The sequence below is a fragment of the Poecilia reticulata genome, chromosome 14, assembly GCF_904066995.2.
Source record: "Poecilia reticulata chromosome 14, P_reticulata-male-v2, whole genome shotgun sequence".
NCBI lineage: Eukaryota > Metazoa > Chordata > Actinopteri > Cyprinodontiformes > Poeciliidae > Poecilia > Poecilia reticulata.
The window spans coordinates 7316102-7326614 of NC_088843.1; the positions used below are offsets into that span (position 1 = coordinate 7316102).

General features: G+C 37.7%; 1 protein-coding gene across 4 annotated transcripts; it reads left to right on the forward strand.

The window, feature by feature from the left end:
- Positions 1 to 20: 20 nt before the first annotated feature.
- Positions 21 to 8984, forward strand: bach1b (BTB and CNC homology 1, basic leucine zipper transcription factor 1 b). 4 transcript variants are annotated; one of them, XM_017308481.2, is made up of 5 exons: positions 24 to 182; positions 326 to 574; positions 2727 to 4193; positions 5327 to 5533; positions 5629 to 8984. In XM_017308481.2, the coding sequence occupies exons 2-5, from the start codon at positions 326 to 328 to the stop codon at positions 5911 to 5913; spliced, it is 2208 nt and encodes a 735-aa protein (XP_017163970.1). In that variant the 5' UTR covers positions 24 to 182; the 3' UTR covers positions 5914 to 8984. The 4 variants fall into 4 exon arrangements, with proteins under 4 accessions (XP_081471777.1, XP_017163970.1, XP_008425440.1 ...); XM_008427218.3 differs by having other exon boundaries at positions 25 to 205; XM_008427219.3 differs by lacking the exon at positions 24 to 182 and having other exon boundaries at positions 219 to 574.
- The last annotated feature ends 1529 nt before the right edge of the window (positions 8985 to 10513 follow it).

The window sequence follows — 10513 nt, forward strand, 5'->3', positions numbered from 1 at the left end:
TCCCTCCCTCCCTCCCTCTCGCATACGCACTCACAGGCCATATGACTGAGTCAAGCTCAGCCTTTAGTTTGTAGCTGAGCTGTGATAAGGCGTTCTGGGAAACAGCCTGGTTAGTCGGCATTCCATCTACCAAAATCCATGTCTGTGAGGCTGCTGGAACTTTCTTTAGCACCTTAAGAGAGGTGAGCAAAGCCAGCTTTCTAAGGTAGGCACTTTTTATTTTTCCCTTTTCTATTAAGTGATAACATATCTATGTGTGAAATACGGTTTTAGCAGTGTGGGAGTGGTTAACCTGTGTGTGCTTGTGTGTTTTGTATACACGTAGATGTCTGTGATGGCTGGGCTTACCCCGCAGTCGTCTCTGTTTACATTCGAGTCCACAGTACATTCCTCCCAGGTGCTGCACCGCCTGAATGAGCAGCGCTGCCGGGACATGTTGTGTGACGTGACGGTGCTGGTGGAAGGTCAGAGTTTTAGAGCCCACCGCTCTGTGCTCGCTTCCTGTAGCGAGTACTTCTTGCAAAAGATCTCTTCCCCGACTCAACACGGAGCAGTGATCACTTTGCCAGAAGAGGTGAGAAGTCGGTTCAGGATGCCGTGTTACAGGAAAAAAAAAAAAAAAAAAGTTATACAAAAAAACTCTTCTGCCTCAGAAACCACAAATCTGTTTGAAAATGAAGTGAGAAACATAACTAAAACCCTTATTTCCTCAAGTGCCAGTCCCGGGGATTTTTTTTTTTCTGATGACTCACGAACAGTCAGTTTGTAAAATTGACAGCAACTAAACTTACCCTTACCAAAAAGACAACTTCACTTAACTAATTTAGTTATATTTTGAACATTATCACATAATTTGTTTGTTGATCTCATGGAATTAATGTAAAAAAAAATAAAAATAATAAAATTTAAAAAGGTTGCAGGTTTTTGGCTTTGCAAACCAATACCAATTTCAATGTATCATTTTAATCACAGAACGACTAATTGTTATTCTGCAAATAGTTTTTCCCAATTAACAAATATAACTGATGTAATCCTCCCCTGTACAGATATCAACTCAAGCTTTCACAATAAAATTCACAAAGAATGCTGGATCAAAAAGTTTCCAAGACAATTTTAAGTTATTCCTACAAAGTCATCTGTTATAGAGTGTATTTCTTGTTGTCTTTATTTTCCATATTTCCTTATAAATTGACGCCATTGGCTTATAAAGATGGTATCCCCTGACTTAGACAATGTCTCAAAACTATTCCAATCCAATTTCACACACTGGGAAGAGGTCCAGGGAAACATTATTTTCTCAGTCTTTAAATCCTTGTTACATCTTTGTTGATTCTTTATACAAATACTGATGACTATTTGCAGAGTTGTGATATAGACTTTGACTTGTCCCAGGACTTTGCTTTTTCTACTAAAGATTCTTAGCCAATCTTTAGTAGATTTCATGGTATGTTTTGGCCATTGTCAAGATTTGGTGTCCGTTTCTGCTTCAGCTTTTGCTGTGGTTTTTACAGACAGTCACACACTTTTCTTTAGTTGTAAATACACATTAGAATTCATTGTGGGACATGTAATGGTAAGCTGTCCAGGTCTTGCTGACTCAAACTATCCCCAAGCCTCAACGCTTTCAGATATCCTGTTGTTTCTTTATGGAGAATGTTTTTTATGCCAAAAGTCCTCCGTCCTGGTTTCCAGATACTTTAGTTTTAGATTATTGTGTCCATAGAATATTGTTCTGTAGAAGGTTGAGGGGGGGGTTCTGCAATTTTAGAAAGGAGGAACTTGCTTATATAAAACTGGGCATGTGGGTATTTGTGTAAATGTCTAAGATTTAAACATTTCAGACCTAATCAATATGCTTAGCTTAGCAACATCACCATGCATCCGATGTAATAAACCTATGTAGCAATAGCTATTTTAAGTGATAATAAATGTTAGTGTGTCCTAAACTATTCATTGTCCTAAATTACTTTTTTATTGCAGTTTCTATCTAGTTTTAATTGATTACTTATAGATACTTAATTTTAAAGTGCAAACATGTTGGGAACATGACTGTAGGAGGGGGTATACTACATTCATTTTCATACCTGAACATGTTAAGTGTGCCCAATAAAAGTAAATACCTATAAACATTTATATTAGCTCATATTAAGTGTAAAAAATGTTACATTTAAAACCCTGTGATATGTCGTCTTTTAAGACACTTTCCATTCATATCAGAAGGATACTCTGACTGGAAATGTTTTACATATTCCGTTCCCAGTCTGTGTTTCAGACTGGAATATCCTTCCGTCTTCTCCCTGCTATTCTTGTGTAAATATCCTAAGCTGTGCTTAAATAACTGTTCAATGCAAATGTGAGCACAGTATTAAAGTTTATAATATTGCTTTTGCATAAATCCTTTTAATGTTTTTGAGACAGGAGTTGTTTTGCGCCCTGTCAAGATAGCTACTGGGTGTAGTCTTCAACTAAATCTTACAAAACCAACAGGCCAAGCAAATTATCTACTGCGTGAACTATATTAACTTTTTATGTGCTTACCAGAAACTTACAATGTTTTTCACTTGTTAAATCAAACAACAAGTGTGTGGACCTATTTTCACACAATGTCACTGCACAACAATGACTTATAAAGTATAAAGTAACAAAGATTTTAAAAAGAAGCACATTACTTTGATCTACTGTACTCTAAATGATGTTGTTAATGTGTCTTGCTTCATTTTTAACAGGTGACAGTGGCTGGCTTTGAACCACTGCTGCAATTTGCCTACACATCCAAACTCAACTTTGGAAAAGACAATGTTTTAGAAATACGAAGCTCAGCCTCAATCCTTGGGTTCAGGGACTTGGACGAGGCATGTTTTGATTTCCTCCTGCCAAAGTTCTTCGTGAGTCGCAACGGCTCTGCCCCCATTGTGCGAAAGACCTGTTGTCGGAAGGAATGCAAGAGGCGATTATCAAAAGAAAATAGCGCCACAGACTCTGACGACGTGTTGTTGGATGACAAAGAAGTAAAACCAGTCGCTGACTCATCACCAAAGCGGGACGTGACATGGGACTGCAACAAGTCAGTGAGCAACAAAATGGGAAGTCAAAATAGCACACGCAGTTTGGGAGCTGTAGCTGAAGGCAAAAATGACCCAGTCATACAGGGTCCAAAGTATCGCAAGTTCCAGTTGGCTTGCAAGAAGGGAATGTTTGCCAGTGATAAATGCTCCTTCAATTCAGCTGTATCAGAGATCAGGAATGGCTTTGCCCTCTCCTGCCTGTCGTGCCCCAACAAGGTGCATTGTGAAAAACAAACCGTGGTTGATTTAACTGGAAGTCCAAACTCCAATAAATGTATAGAAAGCAAAGCTGAAGTAGAAGAAGTGTGGAAAACTGAAAAACACAAAGTGAAAAGCGAGAACTGTGAAAGTAAAGTTGTAGTTGATATTTCTAAGGAAGCTACATTTGAAGAGGGAAACCAGTGTTGCAAGGTAGTGGAGAAGAACATTATGACGCATGAAGAAAAGATGGAGTACTCATCTGAAGTCATTTCTTCAGAGAAAACAAAAATAAAAGCACTCTCACCAAAGCCAAGCCCAATCCTCTGTGAGAGATCATCACTGCCCTTTTGCCCCTTAATGTGTCTGGGTGTGGACGCTACAATCACTCAGTCAATGGGGAATGAAAAGTGTGCTGTCAACAATACAGAAAGTAAAACATCAAGAGTCTCTGGCACAATAATCTCATGCTCTTCCCAACAAAATGAGATGTCAGAAGACAAGGGAAAAAATCAAGACGATGTCAGTCAACAAGGAAGAAAAAGTGCACAAATGTCAAACATGGAAAGAGCAGCTATCATTAGAGAAAACTCCAGAGAGAGAAGCACAGTGAAGACGGAAACGGCTGATCACCTCCGCGAGCAATTCAGGTTCAGTAAAGACGCCTACCAGCAAAATTTCCTGGACTATAAAGCAGGGTGCTCCACAGATGCATGTGGAGAATGCGTGCAGGGCTCATCTCTACAGTGGTCAAACCTCGATTCCACCAAAACTGGGTGCCCGTTTTATCAGGATTTTGACCAAATGAACTGTCCAATGTTTGAGAGCGAGGGGACAACTCGGTCGTCTGTAAACTCAGGGGAGGATGGAGATTCTGAGACGGAAACAGAGGGAGACAGTGAGTTCTCCACCGCTGAGAGGGCGCTACAGGTGAGCAGTGAACAGTTTCACTGTCAAGCTTCAATGCATCTCATAGGATTTTATATTTTACACCAATAAGTACTGTATGACTCCGAGTTGAAAACAAGGTTTTCTTTACCCAGCACTCCTACAGCATGATGCTGCCACTGCCATGTGTCACTTCAAGGATGATGTATGCTACAATTTATACAACAAAAAGCATTTCCTCAGCATTTCTCTGCCACCACCATAATTAAGAATGGTGTGTTCAAAGCCTAATACAAGTGCATATCACTCTAAGCATACTTACCCTTTTGAAACAAAAAATTAAAAAACATGTTTCAAATCTCTTCCATTTTACAATTATGCACTACTGTGTGCTGTTTAGTGAATACATCTTCAATATTTTGGCTCTACCTTTAAAAAAAAAAAAAGAAACATAGTCTACCACCTGTACAGTATGTCGTCATATTTTCTAAGATAAGAGAGTCAAGTCAGGTTCACTTTGTCATGAACAAACATTCATGTAAAGTAGAATGTGTGTCTGCATTCATGTAAAGCAGATATGTTATGTTGTCAAGTTAATTATTCACCCAGTAGACAAGATGTATGTGTGTATGTCTGTGTGTGCGTGTGTGTGTGTATGCGTGTGTGTGTGTGTGTATGCGTGTGTGTGTGCACGTGTGTGTGTGTTTGAACAGGCTGTCTGGTTCAGAGTCCAATACAGCCAAAATTCACAGCGTAGCCTTTTCACTGAGCATCAAACTGAGGTCACTTCATAGCTTTCAGAAGTTTCTTAGGTTGCTAAGAAGATTGGGTGAGAAATACAGATAAGGGGTGTGCAGATAAGGATAAGTTCTTCCCACGAGTAATGTATTTAAATGATTTGTGCCAGATAAAGCTTCACAAGATTTATGCTGCTTAATGAATCTGATGGTGATGTTTCCTGGTGCATGCTTACCTCAGCAGATTTCCAGGTGTAATATTTACCAGCTTGGAAAAATTATAGCAACGCAAACTCAATTTCCCATTCATGTTTTGCATTTACAGAAAGTTTTACATGGGCGTACAAGATATTAGCATCAAAGAGCATAAATGTCTTTGAAGATGCCCCTTTTATTTATGTTTTGTTCATAACCTTCATTTTTCCGGGGTTTTCTCAGGTGCAGTTGCCATTCTCTGTGGATTGGATTGTGAATCTGAACCGAAATGACTTCCAGCAGCTGCTGAAGCAACAGGTTCTTACCCAAGAACAACTAGAGTTTGTCCATGATATTAGACGCCGCAGCAAAAACCGCCTCGCAGCTCAGCGTTGTCGCAAAAGAAAACTGGACTGTATATATAATCTACAGTGTGAAATCAACAAACTGGTAAGGCAGTCTTTTTTTTTTTTTTTTTGGTATGATCTTATTTTTCATCAGACATTTGTCAATCAGGTTGTGCTTTCTGTACATGTTTGCTACAGAAGACGGAGAGGGAGAAACTGATCTTGGAGAGGAGCCGGCTGACCCAGAGGAAAATGGAAACGTGTCACACTGTAAACTCTTTGTGTCGGAGGGTCTGCAGTGAAGCAAACCTACACCCAGACCAGCTGCAGGTGTTAGCCAGTTGCACCTCTTCAGACTGCCCTCTGTCCTCATTGGTTCCTCAGATAGATGCGCTTCTATCACAACACGGACCATCACTCCATCCAAAAACCTCGGCATCTCAGGAAGATACGCTTAACCCACACACAGATACAAGCACATGACAGAAATGCTGAAGCAAACTCACAGTGCCACAGACTATGATGATCATTAAGCTGTACAGTATTCTTTTTGCATTCGCTAGGACATTATCATGCACGGTGACCAAAGGACAGAAATGTCCAGAGATTGCAGACAGTGTAATTGCTGTGATCAGTAGATTCTTTACATTTATTGCTTACTTTATTCTCTATTTAACTCAAATTTATTTGGAAGGGATCACATTGAGTTATTTTATTTACATTCCCAAATCCACAATGTTATTTGTCACCAGTTTTTTTTTTTTTTTTTTTTTTTACAGCATTACAGTTTTTTACTTACTGCCCAGTGAGTAAAAACTCTGTTACGGGGTGACATAAGTGCTTCAGAAAAAGTTTTATGAGTTTCTGGATGAACATGTTTTGTATTATTTTTCATTAATTTTTTTTAAATTCAGTTAGATAATTATAAGCATGAAAATTAAATACTCAATCCAAATATGGACTCAGTTGTTCTGTACTGATTACAGATAGTTTGGTTTTGATTCAGCACTCAAGGTATCATTCATGCAAGAAATGACAGTTAAGGATCAGAAAAGATCGGGCAGTTTTCAGGTGTCCCCCTGAGCCAGTTTATAAATCAGTTTTTTTTAATAGTTTGCCCTCAAGAGGTGAAACTTTATTTATCTTTTAAAGGAATAATTACTTCTGTAAACTTTGTAAACCTAAAAATGACCATTTATGGTTTGTCCCTGTGTTCTCAAAAAGAAATGGTGCATATATGTGTAGGTTGAATTAAAAAAAATCCCCCAAATCTTTAAATAAAAAATAGTTTAAACCAAATAGACAATATCGCTATTATTGCTATCGACATTGTATTTGGCTTGTTGCTTTTTTTCCAAAATAATTTTATCTCTTTAAAAGTAATAAATATGCAGATATTTTTCTTCAGTTGATGCATCTAAAGATTTTAGATAACGATGCAAATGTTTTTGATGTAAAACTTTTTTCACTACTCTTGGTATTTTTTTTACAAGTCTGGTGGAAACAATGGTAAATTCCAAAATATTCTTTTGCAATGGTGGTTTGTTACGGGTAACAAAAAAACGGGTGATTTTGCCCTTAAGCGGTTTATAGGTTGAAGCAGTTCTTTACAATGATCGGATGTCTTTCTCCTGATAATGTCAAAAGGGCAAAACAAATCGTTTAGTTGTCCCCAAACAACCTTTCTACAATTTCTTTTTATGATCAACTAGTGTCCCTTTTTGCCCACTGTAATTAAATGTTGCTGAATACCGTCAGTAGCTAGGTGGATTTTGATTCCAAGCTTATTATTTAGTTCTAAATTAAAGTGTTTTCATTGTTTGCTTGTTTTTTACTTGTGGATTACATCCATCTTAAATTCATCCCTCTAATTCTCTATAACAGTGGTTCTTAACCTTTTTCGGGGTACCGAACCCCCCAGTTTCATATGCGCATTCACCGAACCCTTCTTAACTCACCCCCCCGGCACACAAAATACTTTGCGGTATTCTGATTTAGTAATGTAATTATATTAGCTGTGTTACCACCCCCACGCCACTAGAGGCAGTAGCAACCCCGAAAAGATGCTGAAAGACACAAGCTCAAATCCATGCTCCGCAGCTCTGATTGGCTAAGCAATGTAACGCAATCCTCTGGAGCAAGTGATGGCAAAGCGGCGCGTCATCACGACTTTACACACGTGTGTCTTTATCTTCGCGGCAGAGGCTCCACCGAACCCCTGAGACCGACTCACCGAACCCCTGGGGTTTGATCGAACCCAGGTTAAGAACCACTGGTCTATAGTCTGGGCTTGCTGACTTGAATGGTCATTGTCCACCATTCTGCCATAGTAGTGGAAGAAAGTGTTTGCCTAGGGTTCGTGCAAGAATCACCACATGATCAGACCAAAATGCAGACATACAAAACATTGCTTTGAAAATGGTCATGTACTGGATTAAAAATAACAATCCTGCAGTCAGCATGCCAAGAAAAACTTTTAAAGATCCAGATAGCATTGAAAACTATTGTTAATTTTGGCACTAACATATTTAGAAAAAAAAATGTGGCTGTTTAGAAGTGAGCCATAAAGAGATGATAAATGACTGAGGATTTCTGCAAATTACTGTAACTAATCCCAAAGTCTATGCATTGGCACAGTGCGCTATGTTTACCTTTTCAACAGTTTGGCTCTCATTTTTCTTGCAGTCATTGTGGTCTCCTTCCCTCGGTCGACCACAGTGACAAAGCTCTTGTAGGAACCACAGATCTGTCCTAGCTCGTTAAAAACCTACCAACATAAATCTAACCTCATTTAACCGTAAGATTTTTTTTTTTTTTTTTACTTTTTAAAGAAAACACTTTAGAATCTTTCCAAAGTGCGAAGCTTTACACCTGGCCAGCGTTTCGATTCATTAGGAGGTTTTAGTAGTAAAGTCATCCACATTTTTCTATGTAATACTATAAATAACTTTAGAAAAACACTTTGTTTTCTTGTTCTGTTTTGAAGCACATCTTGCTATGGTTGAACGTTTGGCTTGTTACTTATTATCTTAAACACCATTATCTAAATCATTGACAGAGGTCAAGTTAACAAATTATACAGAACTTACTGATGATGTAGCACAATTAGATTTAAGTTCATTTCCTGATCTTTTTCCTGATTCTTCATGTGTGGCTTTTAGGTTAGCTATTACATTTATTGTAGTTATATATTTCACATCTACAGTTGCTTTTTATGTACTTAAGATTTTCTTGATACTTTCTTATGTTATTATATTTTAAATGAATCATATTTTCAACCAGCTGTGGTCTGCTTTGATTTACTTAATCATTATGTGCATGTTTTTATTTCAGTTTTGTATATATTAAGATATGTGGTGAATGAATATATTTTGATACAAACTTGACCTCTTACACTACTTCTTAATCAGTGTGCCCTCTAGTGGCCAATCATTGTTACTAAAGTTTACCGTATTATGTTAACTGAAAGGACCTCCAGCTCTTGTATTTCTGTGTCTCTCTTTTGTACCCTGGCATTCTCAGTTCAAATATATAAAAAATAATTTTGATAAAATGCTTAATGGCAATTTTGTTTATTTCCTTTATATATAAAATCCCTCTGTGCTTAGTGTAAATTGTAATGGTGATTATTTTATTTCTGGAGAGGGCTCATTTTTCAGTATTGACAAATTCATTGTGATTAAATTTGTCTCTTCTCTGTTAAATCTTATATCATAGTTACACTATTGCATGTTTTCTCTCGTGCTTTAGTTGCCTATAAAAGTATGCTGTGTTTAGTCCATCATTGCCTTTCTACACCGGTCTCTGTCTTTTACTGTAGCTTACACGTTCTGCTCTCAGGTTTGTCAGATGCCAGGCCTTTTACTGCTCAAATGGAGGTTGAGATGTTGTTGTTCCAGGAGTTTGCAAGGTCCAGCCTTTGCTGTGATTTAAATCACGGATTTAAAGCACAGATTTAAATCTCAGACGTTGCAAACAACGAAAGCAGTCTGCTATCAATCAACTCGCTTGCGCGCAATACACAGCTTGGTCGGCTAGTAAATTATGAAAAACCAAATCAGATCATTTATGCTAACACGTTAGCAGAACATCAGATGACACTTTTCTTCAGAGTGATACAAATATTTATACATAGGAGATTCCACATGTTATTCTTTGTGGATTAATCCACGAAGTCCATCCATTTCTAACAAGATAGAATTTTGTTCTTTTATTAATCACTCCCCCTTGTGTGTTTCTCTGTACGTTTCTTTTATTAGCAGCAACGTGTGAAAACATAGACTGATACTCGCCAAAGACTACGAAACCTTTTGTTATTCAGAAAAACGCAGATCACTCTCACACGTTGTTAGCAGTGTAAGTGAAAGTGAGATCAGAAGGCCCAATTCTGCAAGCCGACTATGTGGGAACTGTGAATATGCTCTTCAATGAGTAGGAATAGTATTTTCATTTTCAAAACTTGTGACTAAGATCAAGATCTGCTTCACTGTCTCCAGTGACTTAACTTCTCTTTATGTTTATGAAATTATACCCAACAAAGTGTTTTCTTTATTTCAGTTTTTCTAAATTAAATATATCTTAATCAGAACATTTTCCCCAACATAAAATCTAATCAATACACACAATTCTGGTATAAATCTGGTCTTTTAATCTTTTCCAGTTGAGTGACTAAAAACCTGCAATTTCTTGAACTTGACAGTAGATGGCTCCACATGAACAAATACTGGAAGATAAAACAAGGTTAACTTCCTTAGAAGGAAGGACAACACAAATAATCACTACACACATCAGTCCCATCATTTTGTTTGAGCTCTTTTAGCTAATATGAAGATAATAGAAAACTGGGTTGATTGAATTTGGACATAATTCCAAAGCAAAACTTTTAGAATGTAAATGTTTTTTTTTTAAATATAAGTAGTTGAGTGATTTGTAGGTATTTGCTGTGTTCAGGCTTGGTTGATCTGGAGACCTTCCTTTTACATCCTAATCAGCCATTTCTGCCTCACAACATCTATTCCCGGCTCTGTTCTTTTTTTCTGCTTCGATGAGCATTTGGTGTAAGAGGTTCTCTGGCAAATAGTGA

Coding starts and splice junctions, on each gene's coding strand:
- bach1b (XM_017308481.2), top strand. CDS start 326: ATGTCTGTGATGGCTGGGCTTACCCCGCAGTCGTCTCTGTTTACATTC. Junction 575..2,726: donor TGATCACTTTGCCAGAAGAG/GTGAGAAGTCGG, acceptor CATTTTTAACAG/GTGACAGTGGCTGGCTTTGA. Junction 5,534..5,628: donor AGTGTGAAATCAACAAACTG/GTAAGGCAGTCT, acceptor TGTTTGCTACAG/AAGACGGAGAGGGAGAAACT.